Genomic DNA, 15841 nt, shown 5'->3' with positions numbered 1-15841 from the left:
TTTAATCACCAGCTCTTCTTTATAACTCACTTTGCCGGTACAATCTCTCCATCCCTGAATGCCCACAATACATAGCTTAATATCATACTGGTGGCACTTATCCACTTTCTACCCCACAAAATTATTTTCGATGTACGTATCTATTTGACCTAATGTTCATTGAGGGCAGATTCTAGGTCTGATTCATCTTTATTATTCCCAACACTTCAATAAAAAATTTCCAGTACATACCCATTAAAATGACCAAAATCCAATACACTGACATAAAATGCTGACATGGATGTGGAGGAACAAGAACTCTCATTCACTGCAGCAGGAATGCAAAACGACACAACACTTTGGAAGACATTTTGTTTCTTACAATATTAAACATACTCTTACCATTTTATCCAACAATCACACTCCTTGGTATTAATCCAAAGGAACTGAAAACTATGTCCACACAAAAACCTGTACACAAATGTTTATAGCAGCTTTATTCATAACTGTCAAGGCATGGAAGCAACCAAGATGTCCTTCAATAGGATAATGGATAAATTGTGGAACATCCAGACAATGAAATATTACTCAGCAATAAAACCAAATGAGCTATCAAATCATGCAAAGACAAGGAGGAACCATAAACACATATTACTGCTAAGTCAAAGAAGCCAATTTGAGAAGGCTACATACTATGATTCCAACTATGTGACCGTCTAAAAAAGGTAAATCTAAAAGACAGAAAAAGATCAATGGTTGCCAGAAATTAGGGGAGGAAGAGGGGCAAACAGGCAGAGCACGGAGGAATTTTAGGGCAGCGAATCTATTCTGTACAATACCATAATGGTGGATACATGTCATTATATATTTGTCCAAACCCATAAAATGTACAACATGAAGAGTAAACTCTCATATAAACTACGGTCTTTGAGCAATAATGATATGTCAATGTAGGCTCATTGATTATAACGAATTTACCACTCTGGTGGGGGGATGTTGATAGCAAGGAAGTCTGTGCATGTGTGGGGCAGGGGGTATATGGGAACTCCACTGAATTTTGCTATGACTCTAAAACTGCTCTAAAAAATAAGGTCTATTTAAAAAAAAAAAAAAAAAGGAACTTCCCATCTGGTAAAAGCTCAAGAAATACTTGTAGAATTACCACAAAAGGAAAAAATAAATAAACCAATGCTAATGTTTATAATTACCTTTATAATTACAGATTTAATTAAAATGATCTTTATAATTACACAATTGAATTCTACAGAACGGCAAAGCAAGCAGATATAAAGTACAGGGAAAAAATTATCTTGGTTTCTTTTGGTTATAAATCTGAGAAATAGAGGTAATCAAACTGATATCCTATACTGAACTCTAATAGAACATTTAGAACAGTTAAAGAAAAGTTTATCAGCAAGCTAGACAGTGTACTATCGATTTAAATTTTCTATTAAGTAGAACCCAGAATAGGTAAAATTGAATCCTAAGTGAAATTTAGCTGTATACAACTTTCTTTTATGCTTATTAAAAACTTTATAATCAATTCCAAGAAAACTAAAATAACCAATTTATTTCTTCATTTAGAAAGCCAAGGTAATAGCAATATAATAGATACAAATTTATAATCATAAATAATACAAATTGCTTCCTTTAAAAAGAAGAAAAAAAATAAAAGTTTTTTTAAAAAAGTAAAGTACTATTTTAAAAACTTTTCAGATGAAGCAAGTCTCATTCATGCCATAATGAATCAGGTTGGTATAACAGTCTTGAAGAAAAAAGAATACAAGATAATTTTCTGTAACAGTCATTTGCCCCCTTATCTGGTTGCTGGTTTAGCTCAGATGCTGACCTGCCTTTAGTCAAGTATTAAAAGGCAACAAAAACCCTATTGTATTTTCTGAAAGATTTAATGTTATTTAAGTACAATTTTGAAGTCTTTTTGACATCCAGAATTTATAATTAAAGCCCTTAGGACTTTCTCACCCTTTCAAAATAAGCATACCCTGAACCAAAAGAATAATCTATTTATTATGAAACTAAGAACAAACCTTTGAGATAATCCCTGGGGCCAAAAGGAACAAGAATTTTTATGTTTAGTTTGTCATAACCATAGAAAGGAGCCTATTGTTAATAGTATAAGAAAGTTCATCTTCATGTGTGCCCCTTCTATTGTAATTTTCATGCCATTATTCAAAATTACAGTATCTTAAAATTTTTGTATTTGTGATGTTAAAAGGATTCAAAATGAAATTAATTTAACCAAATGACCAATCCCCAATTTATAAGTCCTTAAACACTGACTCCTTAGCCACCCTACCAACTCTATTCCTCTCATTTTAGGCCTAAGCATCTTCAATAGCACCCTTCAATCTTTATTATTGAGTTCGATCTTCTTTAACGTCCTCCAAAATATGGCCCCAATCTACTTATTTTTCTTTCATCTCCTACTATTTCCCCAGTTAGCACCCCATGTTCTAGACTCAGACTAGAGCTACTCTAAGACTAGCAAGCACTTTCATGGGCTCTGAGAGTCAGAAAAACCTATGTTCAAAATTTGGCTCCATTATCTACTAGCAATGTAATCCTGTGTACAATACTTAAGCTCCTTTTATTTCTTCTCCACATGCAAAGTAAGGGATAAAAATGCCTATCTCAGAGTTGTGAAAATTATGCGAGATAATGTGAATACAGCATAGTCTGGCACTTAACAGGTGCCCATTAAATTAACATTTTATACTTCTGATTAACACAGAGATAGCCAATACAGATATCACAGACACTGAATTAATCATCTTTGAAAGCATGAAAACACAAAGTAGATAGCTACTGAAACAAGATTTTAAAAGGAAGTTTTATTTATACTGTAACAATTAAAACAATGACACACAACTAAGTGGTGGAGCCACATCCTAACAAAACTTTAAAAGAGCTAAAACTAGTCTTTCCCTCATTGCTTCACTCTCCACCAAACAAAACAATAAAAAAATACTGCCTGTTCTCCAGCTTTTATTTTCTTGATTAATACCATACTACTGCTTAAGGTCCTCAATTTTAACTCATCCCTGCCTGCTCTTTCTACCTCACCCCCCAAATCAGTCCTTGAATATTCTGTCTAAAACATCCCCTTTATCTATTCTACCCCCCTACTACCTACTCGAAGCTCTCATTATTTCTCATCCAAATTGCTTTAATGGCCCCTTAAAAATGTTTCCCAGACTCAAGGATCTCCTGTCAATATTCCACATCGTTCCACACTATCCTGCTGGCTCACTATTGACCACAGAATAAAATCTTACCCTGACAGCCCAGCTTGCAAAGCTTTCATTAACCCAGGTCTAGTCTGTTTCTCAAGCCTCATTTCTAGTTATTCCCCATGTTCTACTTACCTGCAACATTACTTGCTCATTCTCCAACATATTCAATACCCTTATATCCCTGTAATTTTGTCTTCTGCTAGAAATATTCTTCCATCCTCTTCCCACCTAGTAAATTCCTATTCCATCTTTTAAGGTCAAATTCAAATATGACCTCTTCTCTGATCAAACTATACTTCCATTTTCCAATGCTGAATTGTTATCTTTATTCCCATAACACTTTATAAATGCCTATACTACTTTCACATTATATTACAGTTATTAGTTTACATAATTATTTCCCCCTTAAAGGCTGAACTTACTGAAGGCAAAGATCATGTATGTCCCGCAAGTAAAGCAGTTCACATAGAACAAATAATATTTGCTAAACTGAGCTGAAGTTCAGAAAATAAACTCTAAAGTCCAAGAGGCTAGACCCCAAACTTCATCAATACCTTCAAATACAGTCAGAACTGCTCTTTATCCAGCATGATCAAGATCAGTAGCTGATTACTTACAAAAGTCTGTTAAGGGAGAAAAACACACACACACACACTCCTTAAATACTTTAACTTAAAACATATATAGTAAGTATACAGTCATTCTCTAACTTAATGACATATAGCCAATGTCTACTCTTTAGTTTATTTAATTGCTTCTTTCTTGTATAAACCATATTTGTCATCTATATTGTTCAGTTTCCATTTTCTAAAGTGGAGTAAGAACTTGAGAAGCAGAATCCTTCAGAAGGTGTGTCAACCATATAAACTACTTGATTAAATTACATAATTACAAGTATAAATAAATAAGAAGGCCTGGTTACCAGTGAAAATAACTCTCAGTATATAAATGAACTGGTGAGAGAAGTACAGAGATGTACTTGAGGACATCTTCTAATGAACAAGATTAATCATGTATTCATTATGCTTTGGGCTTCAATCAGTATATTTTATGGAAGAACTGGGAAATGTCGGTTACCCCAATGGGTCAATTAAGTGGAGGTAGGTTAAGAAAGCGTCGACATAACTGCAACTGAAGATAGTCCTTCATGAATATACATGATAGCAGAATCACTTTCAAATTAAATGCTCTAAGCCCCAGTTTTTTTTTTTTTTAAGGTTTTATTTATTTATTCATTCGACAGAGATAGAGACAGCCAGCGAGACAGGGAACACAAGCAGGGGGAGTGGGAGAGGAAGAAGCAGGCTCATAGCAGAGGAGCCTGATGTGGGGCTCGATCCCACAACACCAGGATCACACCCTGAGCCGAAGGCAGATGCTTAACCGCTGTGCCACCCAGGCGCCCCTAAGCCCCAGTTTTCTTATCTGGTAAGGAAAGGACTACATATGGTTATAACTGTAATAGCCAGACTTGCTCTTACCTGTCAATCCTGGCCCTGCTTCTGGACATAAACATGGTCTTACCTATGGGCCCCCAGTTCATATCTTCCAACTAATTCATTCCATAGAAAAAAATATATATATTTAAAAATAATTGCTCAACCAGAACCTTATTCTAGAATCAAGATCCCCACCTCCCCACCTTCTTTGTCCATTGGTTTCTTTAGATTATCCATTCTACCTGCCTGCTTGGACTTGTAACCATGTATTATAACTCACTCTGTGACATCTATAATCTCCTTTCTCTTTATTGCCTGACCAGACTCTTAACTAATCGCATTGCCTTTAGAACAAAGGTGAGCTGGATTTCTTCCTGCCATTATTTCCAACTGCCTGTCCTATACTTAATATCTATGTACAGCCAGAGTTCTACATTTGCCCATTTCTTACAGATTTCTTTTGGTCTATCTTCTCAGTCAATATCATAACTTTTCTACTTTGCCTTGTCACTCCCAATTCTACCACTTGTTCAACTAAACTCCAAGCCACTGATGGTTGCTAAGATTATATATAAAGTGCAATTAATACAATTAGAATGAAAAAACAATGGCTCCAAGGCACTAAAAGATCCCAGAAAAAGCTTAAGTTATATTCTGTACATGCTATTTGTTATGACATAACAAATGAACTTAGGCATTTTAGAAAAGTTTCCGTAACAGTTGAAATAAAAAGATTCTCTGGGCTTTTCTCAGTTAATAAAGAAGTTAAAGGCATTAGAATACTCCATTCTTCAAGAGTTTAAATTTTCTAAAAATTTTCCATACATAAACCTTCTAAAGAACGATCAATCTGTTATATTCATATTTTAAATACGAAATAACATAAGTACAAGCTTGTCTATCAGGTTTGAGACAAGAATAAAAAAGATGATTTGTTTAATTCTCTAAGTCTCATTCTTATTTTCACAGTCTGTAATTTTTGTATCATTTCCAAACCTATATTGAGTAATAATAATTATGGCAGCTATAAAAAAGCATTAATTTTTTAATTGATGTATAACAACGTCCAGGCTTTTTAATATCTCTGAAATCTTATTTAAGAAACCAAAAATAATTCTTTATTTTGATGAACGTATGCTTTTTTTTTTTAAAGATTTTATTTATTTATTGGACAGAGAGAGACACAGAGAGAGAGGGAACACCAGCAGGGGGAGTGGGAGAGGGAGAAGCAGGCTTCCCACTGAGCAGGGAGCCTGATGCGGGGCTCAATCCCAGGACCCTGATATCATGACCTGAGCCGAAGGCAGACACTTAACGACTGAGCCACCCAGGAGCCCCTGAACATATCTCCTTTTGACTAATCACAAAAGAAAGAAAAGGCACTAAGATTACTCTAACCTCTGATTCTAGAATAATACTGAATAAAAGAATGCCATTTCAAGAGTCAACTGCTTCAAATTATTTTCAAACTACTGTATGCACAGAGACATAAATGATAAACAACATATGGCTTTAGTCACCATAGATAGATAATAGAAATCCTATTTTTAAAAAATCTGTGTACTTCTTCCTTGTGTTGACTCTAATACCTCCTCAACATATAGATGATATATACAGATACAGCCTTTCTTCCCAGCTATAAACTGATACTAGTGCGGCGCCTGGGTGGCTCAGTCGGTTAAGTGTCTGCCTTCAGCTCAGGTCATGATCCCGGGGTCCTAGGATCGAGCCCCATGTCAGGCTCTCTGCTTAGCAGACAGCCTACTTCTTCCTCTCTCTCTGCCACTCACCCACTTGTGCTCTCTCTCTCTCAAATAAATAAATAAAATCTTGGGGGAAAAAAAAGTGATACTATTTTTCCTGAGACAAAATGTTTATTACTTAAGTATGTCCTTTACTTAAGTATGGCTTCAATTTAAACATGATTAAAGTACAACAGAAAGTAAATAGGTAAAGCAACAACCATCACAACAAAACTTATTAGAGATTTTATGTGAGATGTTTATCTTTTAGGCATCTAAAAGATAAAAGAACACAGGGTATCACACCAAAAGTACAAGCATCAAAAAACATACCAATTTCTTCCACTTCTTCCAGGAAATCATTATATTCTCTCAGACTAGGAAAGTCTTCTTCTCTTTTATTGTATCTTTAATAGAAGAAAAAATTCAACATATTACACATCTCTTGCTTTCAATATTATCTAATTGGTTTGCTGCTTCTTACATATTTTATTCATGATACATAGAAAAGGATTGCTTATTGCTTACTGTGTAAAACACTTTTCTTGACACCATGACCAAGAATGTTGTTCTTAAATTCTTATGATTACAGAGAAGGAACAGAATCAAGAGAGAATGATAAAATATTTTAAATCCTTCTAAAACTTAAGGAAAAGAAAGAAAAAGAAATTAGGAGCCTGATTTACTTCTTATAAATAGAGCTGATAATTTTCAGAAAGCTAAAACTTAATTCAAAAAACACCTTCCTATTTTTCATGACAATTATAGTCTAAAGAATAATAGATCAGGAAATTCTACAAATATTATAATGTCCCTATGAAGTATTTAAAAACTACAGGGATCAATAAAAATAAATAAATAAATAAATATAAAAGAGACTCTGGGGGGCCTGGGTGGCTCAGTTGGTTAAGCGCCTGCCTTCGGCTCAGGTCCTGCAACAGGCTCCCTGCTCAGCAGGGATTCAGCTTCTCTCTCTACCTCACCCCCTGCGTGTGCTCTCCCTCTCTCAGCTCTCTCTCTCAAATAAATAAATAAAATCTTTAAGAAAAATAAAATAAAAATAAAAGAGACTATCTCCCAGAAACAATAAAAACAATAAAAGAGCAGCCTGCGACATTGATAACATAACACAGGTTAAGTACCTAGAAAGATGCTAAAACACTGGTGACCTAGGGGGGACCTGGGTGGCGTAGTCAGTTGGGGGTCCAACTCTTGCTTTTGGCTCAGGTCACAATCTCAGGGTTGTGAGATCAAGCCCCACATCAGGCTCCGCACTGAGCACAGAGTTGCTTGAGATTTTTCTCTCCCTCTCCTTGCTCCTCCCACTTCTGCTCTCACTCTTTTGCTCTCTCACTCTCTCTCTAAAATAAACAAATCTTTAAAACAGTGGTGACTTAGGTTGAAACATATACCACCAAAAAATATAATAATAAAAATAATAAAAATAAATTAAACTTACATATTAATTTGTTAAACTTCAAAAACAATAAGGTGACTTTTAATAAAAGGACAGATAAAATAAAACCTAAAACTATCCACAAAGAGTAAAAACTAGGGGCACCTGGGTGGCTCAGTCGGTTAAGCATCTGCCTTTAGCTCAGGTCACGATCGCAGGATCCTGGGATCAAGACCCATGTTGGGCTCCCTGCTCAGCGGGGAGTCTGCTTCTCCCTTTCCCTCTACTTCTCTCCCTACTTGTGTGCTCTCTCTCCCTCATTCTCTCTCTCAAATAAATAAAATATTTAAAAAAAAGTAAAAACTAAATTATAAATGAAAAAGATAATATTAAAAATAAATATATTATGTACACAGATATATATGAAAATAAATTATAGCTAACACATTATTTTCTCTAACAGACTTCAAATCTCAAATGATACAGGCCCCACCTGATATCAGTGACCCACACCCACACTCAGTCACTAACTTCATAATATTCTTCTCAGTTTATAATCACATAGTTGTTTAGTTTGCCTGTTTTATTATCTAACTCCATGCTATCCTATACTATTATACTGTAAGCCTTATGAGGGCAAGTTTCATAGCTATTTCACTCATTTCATACCTAGTGCCTAATATGCATAACACAGCGTATGCACACAGTAGGTACTCAATATATATTTAACTAAATTAAAAAATAATAAACAAATTGTAAAGCTATCAATCAAAATGATCTACTCTTCTCTAACAAAGGCTAGATATTCTCTAAGTACTTAATAAATTTCTGTTGAACAAATCCATAGACGAATTTATATTTATTCACTTGCCAAACTGTCCGTATTTCCATCAGTAAATATTTATAGCAATTATTGAAATAATACTTAAAGTCCTCTTTGTATACTGAATCATTCGAACAATTATAGTTACATTTTTAGGACTTTTTTCCGAATCTCAACCTCCTTGTCCACAGTAGGATCTTCAAAGAGTTGTACCCTGAAGTTGCTCTTTCTAAGTGGAGTACCACACTCAGGACAGTTTCCAGCTCCTCTCATAAACAGTAAATCCACACAACTTTCACACCTGTAAGGAGAAAATACAAGGTAATTAAGCCAATACTCAAATCCACAACAGTTTTGTATATAGTTTACCTTTTTTTGTTGTTTTGGTGGTTTTTTTGTTTAGGTGTGTTTTTCTGGCAGGGAAGCAGAGAAAGAAAAATTAATCATTGCTACTTAAAAATCTCACACACACACAAAAACTTTTAGATAATATTTATTTTCATTTGGAGCTTACTTTTTAGACATAGGTATCCCAAGGGATACCAGTTTCATTTTACAAATTAAACAAATTTACAAATTAAAACTAATTGAGTCAGGGGCTAGGCAGATTCAGAGCTAGCAGGATAGGGAAAAGTCAAAGAGGCATGTAAAAGAATGGTCTATGGTCACCTTCATTCTCAGTCAGTAACACTCTTAGACCTAGGCAAGAAAAGCCTCTACCAAAGGCCTACACTTCAAAGTGCTCTGCATACCACAATCACTAAAACAAAGATTTTTTTTCCTCTTTCAGCCTTATAAGGAAGTTGTGGTGTATTGTCTTTTTTTCCCCCAAAACTTCAATAAGCAACTGAGCAAATGGGAATTACAAGGGAGAGGTGCTAGCTGAAAGAGGTCTTCCCTGCCCCCGCCCTGCCCCAGGCCAAAGGAGAAGGAACTGATGGTACCCCAGTATCTATGAAGAAAGGAGAAAAATCACCACAGCTTCTGCCCTGAGAACTCATAGAAGGAATGGTTTCTCATAAAAGCTTTAATCAGTTAAAGTTGGCTGTCCTAAATCCACCAGGACTGCCTAGGAAAGCCACGTTTCCCAGATACCTGCATTCCCTCCTCTCTTCTTGGGAAGTGCAATTTGGGGAAGAGTTTAGAATTTCCTGAAAGTCTTGAGTTGGAAAAACAAGGATCTAGAGAGGGTAACTCTCCATACTGGATTCCTAGGGACTTGACAGGATCAGTTCACACTGTTTTTGATGGGTCCAGGCTCAACTCAACCATGGATATCTTAGTAGCAAGATATCCATGTTACTAATCAAACTAACAAGTAGAAAGGCTGGCTATAAAAAAACAACAGTTCCTTTAGCCTCTGGGTCTTGAGGATGTAGTCCTGGGAAGTAAGTGGACAGCATGGGAACTCGAGACTGTACCAACGGTGTAGCTTGATTCTTTTTTTTTTTTTTTTTTAAAGATTTTATTTATTTATTCGACAGAGATAGAGACAGCCAGCGAGAGAGGGAACACAAGCAGGGGGAGTGGGAGAGGAAGAAGCAGGCTCACAGCGGAGGAGCCTGATGTGGGGCTCGATCCCGTAACGCCGGGATCACGCCCTGAGCCGAAGGCAGACGCTTGACCGCTGTGCCACCCAGGCGCCCCTGATTCTTAACTAATATTCAAACATTTTGATATACAGTCCTCCAGCTGTAATCTTGCCCAACTCCACATGTGTTACAGCTACACCAGCCCTAATCACTCCTGTCTTAGCATTATCTGAAATTACGTTTTTAAGATTTTATTTATTTATTTACTTACTTACTTATCCATTCATGAGAAAAAGAGAGGGAGAAGTAGGCTTCCCACAGAGCAGGGAACCCAAAGGGGAACTCGATCCCAGGACCCCAGGATCATGACCTGAGCCGAAGGCAGACACTTAACCAACTGAGCCACCCAGGCGCCCTGAAATTATTTATGTGTTGATTTTCTATAACCTCTATGAAGATGGAGGATGTGTTTACACTTCATGAGAGCAGGAATCTGGCCTACCTGTTCTCTATCTCCAGTGCCTGACAGATAGTAAGTACTCAAAAAACTATACATACTAAAAAAATGAATATAAGACAGGAAAAGAGAAAATCTAATGAATGAAGGGAACATTTATTTCTTCCAGGTACGTACTTGACTTGTTGAATAAGCTAAATGAGAAGAATGACACAGGGAAATAAGAACTCTTAAAGTTGGTTATTAGTAAAATAACATTGACCTTTGCATATTTCTATCTTAACAGTGCCATCAAATATTAGAAAGAAAAAAAAATTCCTAAGAGAATACAGATCACAGTTGTCATTATCAAGATCAACAAAACCCCAGAAAATTCACTGTAGGATTCGGAAGATTGGAAGTGGTGCATTTCCCCTGATCTTTGTAGTTAGAGAAAATGAAATCTAACTACAGAAGTTGAAAATGAGCACACTTTAAAACTACACCGACTAGAGGTGCCTGCGTGGCTCAGTCAGTTGAGCCTCTGACTCTTGGTTTCAGGTCAGGTCATGATCTCAGGGTCATGGGATTGAGCCCTGGGCTGGGCTCTGCACTGAGCCAGAGTCAGCTTGGGATTCTCTCTCTCCTCTCCTCTGTCCCTCCCACTCATGCTCTCTCTCTAGAATAAATAAATAAATCATTTTAAAAATTAAATAAATAAAACAAAACTATACTGACTAAAGACATTTATAAGCAAGGAGCCATCTAAAACACTCAAAAATATCAAACCACAAATAGTAATATTCTAAATTTCAAGGTCTTGGATAGTAGACTCAGTTGATAATTCACTTAATAAGGTAATACAGTTGTTAACCTGTCAGTTAAGCTGAGTCATGACCTCCAGGTCCTGGGATCCAGCCCCACATTAGGCTTCCTACTCAGCAGGGAGTCTGCTTCTCTCTCTCTCTCTCTGCCCTCCCCATCACTCCTTCTGTCTCTCCCTCTCTCTCTCTCTCAAATAAATCTTTAAAATTTTTTTTAAAAAACAAGGTAATACAGAACACTTAAATATTTCTAAAAGTTATACTGTATATTAGATATATTATTTGCTTCCACAATCAGTTCTATATCTCTTTTTAAAAATCTGCTTTAAATCATAAGGATTTCAACAGTATTTAAGCATTTTTTAAATAATTTATTTTCCTATACAACTTTTTCCCTTTCTGACTTTATCTGCTATAAGAACAAAAAACTCTTTTCTTAGAGCTCAAATATATAAGCACGCAGAGAAAAAAATTTAAAGCTCTACTTCGTTCTATTCTCCATCTCGCCTCCCACAAGGAACATACTACTTTTAGAGTTTATGTGACCAATGTTTTTCTACATATTTATAAAATACATATTTACAAAGTATTTACATAAAAATTAGTTATATAAAAAAATAACAAAAGAAAAAGTTAATAATTGCTGGTTCATTGCATCCAGCAACAGAGCAACCAAAATAGCAGTATATGGACAATCTCTGGCCTCCAAGAGTGCAAGAAAGTTTTTCATACAAAATCTTAATATTTTCTGGAGCACAGGAAAATTTGCTGGAAGAACCCAAATCCTTAGTCATTACCCACTCCCAAAGATATCATTACGATTTTCTCTTGTTTTTAAAAACCAGAATGGTGCCCACCTTCTTCTCACTCTAAACAACTTATTTTTAGATTGTTTTCTTATATCAATATTTAACTGCTTATATTCCTTTGTCAAGATTTTTTGACTGACTTGCTTTACTTTTTCAAAAGGAATTATATTTCATGCAGAATTTCAATACCTAAAATAGATTAAAACAGATTAATAAATAGATTAAAATAGATTAACTGACTTAGAAAAGGTAAATAATCACAAATTTTGTATTTAAAGACTTTCTTTGAAGTAATCCACTTTTATCAGGACTTTTCATTCTTCTTTAGCTCACTGGCTTCCTGAAACAACTCAAAACAGAAGTCTGTGGTCTTGAGGTGCTCAGTTTAGAGTCTGCCTTCAGCTCAGGTCAGGATCCCAGGGTCCTGGGATAGAGCCCCACATGAGGCTCCCTGCTCAGCAGGGAGTCCGCTTCTCCCTCTCTTTCTGACAGGCCCACTACTCCCGTTCCCTCATGTACATGCACTCTCTCTCAAATAAATGAAGTAAATTAAATTAAAAGAAGTCTATGGTTTTGAAAGATAAACAAGTAATAACTTTTTTATATAATTTTTATTTTGTTATATTAGTCACCATACAGTACATCCCCAGTTTTTGATGCAATGTTCCATGATTCATTATTTGCGTATAACACCCAGTGCACCATGCAATATGTGCCCTCTTTAATACCCATCACCAGCCTATCCCAATTCCCCACTCCCCTCTCCCCTCTGAAGCCCTCACTTTGTTTCCCAGAGTCCAAAGTCTCCTCATGGTTCAATCCCCCTTCTGTTTACCCCCCCTTCATTCTTCCCTTCCTTCTCCTACCCATCTTCCTACTTCTTATGTTCCATAAATTAGTGAAACCATATGATAATTGTCTTTCTCTGCTTGACTTATTTCACTTAGCATAATCTCCTCCAGTCCCATCCATGTTGCTGCAAATGTTGCGTAATCGTTCTTTCTGATGGCTGAATAATATTCCATTTAATATATGGACCTGTTGAAGAAAAATTTTTCCCAGGATGCCTGAGTGGCTCAGTTGCTTAATCGTCTGGTCTGCCTTCAGCTCAGGTCAAAATCCCAGGGTCCTGGCATCAAGTCCCGCCCCGGGCTCCTTGCTCAGCAGGAAGCCTGCTTCTCTCTCTGCCTGCCACTCCCCTTCCTTGTGCTCACTCTCTCTCCAACAAAGAAAAAAAAAATCTTAAAAAAAGATTTTCTCTATAATAAATTATTCCTTAAAGCCATGTGTACTGAACTCTATAGGGTAGGAGCTAGGTATTATTAAGGTAATATTTTCTCTCAAAATACACTGCCTAACTTTTCTAAGACCTGTAAATAACTTTTCTGTAACCTAAGGTTACATTGGTATGTATCATTTTATACCTAAAAGGGAATTCATAATCTACTCCAAAGCTTGAGGAAAAAAACTACTGCATCACAGTGCTTCGAGATATCAAGCAAAGAATTCATCCATAAAAATAGAAGGGATGGCCTGGAACTGCAAGTGTTAAAACATTATAGACTTTGGGGAATAAAATTTACTCTCAAAATTAAAAAGAAAGAAATTATGTAAACCCATTTTTCCACTGCCTTAGAACTCAAAATTAATAACTATTCAATCTTCTGTTGGCTATTACCATTTAGCATGGCAATTTACAACTAACAAGCAAATAATATAATGCACAAATTCAAATATTATGTTTAAGTCCATTTTGAGCCAGAAAAATAGAGCTATATACAGGGGAAAAGGAAAGAGCTAGTAATTTAGTACAGCTGTGCCAAGAAAACATGAGCCCCCACCCCTTGCAACAAAAAGTGGATTTGTATCCCCCTTACAAACAGCAAGGACCATGGAATACATCTAATTTCCCTTTTTGCCCTCTTGCCAGTAAACAACTAAACCAAATTAAAATGTTTTGTTGAACAACACTGTATATTTTTTTAAGAAAAAGGTTGGAAAAGTATGAAGGAAGTTAGAAGGATAACATATATTAGGGATCTTACAACATAGATATGATTTTATGATTTTCCTTACTATACAGATGAGGTCACTGAGCACTAGGGAGTCAAATAACTGGCTTAAAATCATGTAACTAGTAAGAATTGCCCATGATCTGCTTCACATTCCACATTTTCTCTTTCAATCTTATTCTTACTCAAAACTTTTACAATAACCTAAGTAGCAATCCCCAGTGTCTACCTCTAGCCCAAATATCTCTCCTGGGTTCCTATTAGACACTGCCTATTGCACAATTCCTATTTGATATCCTATGGGTACATTTTTTTATTTAGAAAAAAGTTACCTCAAACTCAATATATCCAAAACCAATATCCTTCACTCTATTAAGGATACAAAAGAATAACACAAACTTTGTGCATAAGGGTTCATAATATGGTGGTCAAAATAGAAAAGAAAAAATAAAACTCTATGATAAAGGTATACTCTGAATTCTACCATAAGCTCTCAGCCAATAAGCAACAGTTCAACAAATTATACTGCACACTCTTGGCCAGTAAGCATTAACACATCACACTCCAAATGCTCCAAGCCAATGGCAGTTCCAAATGCACTATATTGAGTAGAGTATTTCCTAAAATATGTGGACTCTACTCTTCTGAACCCATTCTTGTTGCCACTGATGAATAGTTTTAACCTAGAATAGCCAAAAAGTGTGTGGAGTTATAGTATTGGATGCTGAGATCCAAGTTTTGCAGAGGCCCAATGCTCCTTCAAATACATGGTTGAAGAAACAGAGTGAAGGTCAATCAGAAATTGAAAGAAAAGTCCTCTAGCTAACTTTATGAAGGGCTTCAGAAATAATACTGCACACTGGAAGACCTGATAAACAATTATATGAATGGTAAAGCAACACAACATGACCATCAGGAACATTCAGAGCTTTGGAGAATTTAAAGAAAACAAATTGCCAGTGTACCAAGTGAGGAATGTATCTTTATAGGGACCATTACTGTAAGTCTACCTTGGGAAAGCTAAGGGCAAATTCAATTAGTACTACAATATCCAGAAATGCAGGCCCTACGCTAAATAAAACATCCCCTTTACTTTCACAGTGATTCAAAGGAACTGAATATATATTTACCTAAGTAGGCCAAAGAATATTTACATTATCTGGAAAAGCTATCAACAGGTTCCTCCATTTTCCAATTATACATCCATAGTTGGATATCATCTTCATATATTTCAACAGAAATAACATGTAACAATACAGATTCACTACAGAAGCAAATATCACAATCTAGCTGTCTTCTCTTAACCCAAACATCAAAGGAATTTGCAAAAATGTAAAACGATGCTACTCCAAAATTTATGTTTTGGAAAATGTATTTTATAAAATATTTATATTGATAGGTAATATGTTTATAATTTTTAATGAATAAATATTTTCAAATTTTCTCAATTTTAATGTCCAATATGGTAAATATTAACAGATATGATCTTTATTAATAAAAGCTCTTGGGCAGTCCTTAGTAATTAAGGTACTGAGACCAAAATGTCTGAGAACCAGGTGACGTGTGTCAATAAAGATTTATTTATCAAGAAATAC

The 15841-nt window shown here is 35.7% G+C and overlaps 1 protein-coding gene across 3 annotated transcripts in view; it reads right to left on the bottom strand.

Annotated features, from left to right (window-relative positions):
* MNAT1 (MNAT1 component of CDK activating kinase) overlaps positions 1–15841 on the bottom strand; it is a 199507-nt gene that overhangs the window by 130882 nt on the left and 52784 nt on the right. For all 3 annotated transcript variants that reach the window (XR_015721772.1, XM_045810491.2, XM_087855981.1), the window contains exons 2-3: positions 8782–8934; positions 6748–6821 (exon numbers count right to left, since the gene is read on the bottom strand). Coding sequence is in view for 2 of the 3 variants with exons in the window: in XM_045810491.2 (XP_045666447.1) it covers positions 6748–6821; positions 8782–8934 (227 nt within the window). In the remaining variant the exon portion in view is untranslated. The remainder of the gene's footprint in view (positions 1–6747; positions 6822–8781; positions 8935–15841) is intronic.

This window comes from Ursus americanus, chromosome 26 (assembly GCF_024610735.1).
Source record: "Ursus americanus isolate L20-20 chromosome 26, mUrsAme1.1.p, whole genome shotgun sequence".
Taxonomy (NCBI): Eukaryota; Metazoa; Chordata; class Mammalia; order Carnivora; family Ursidae; genus Ursus; species Ursus americanus.
The sequence above is the reverse complement of the archived record's forward strand: the minus strand, read 5'-3'. Positions and strand labels throughout refer to the sequence as shown.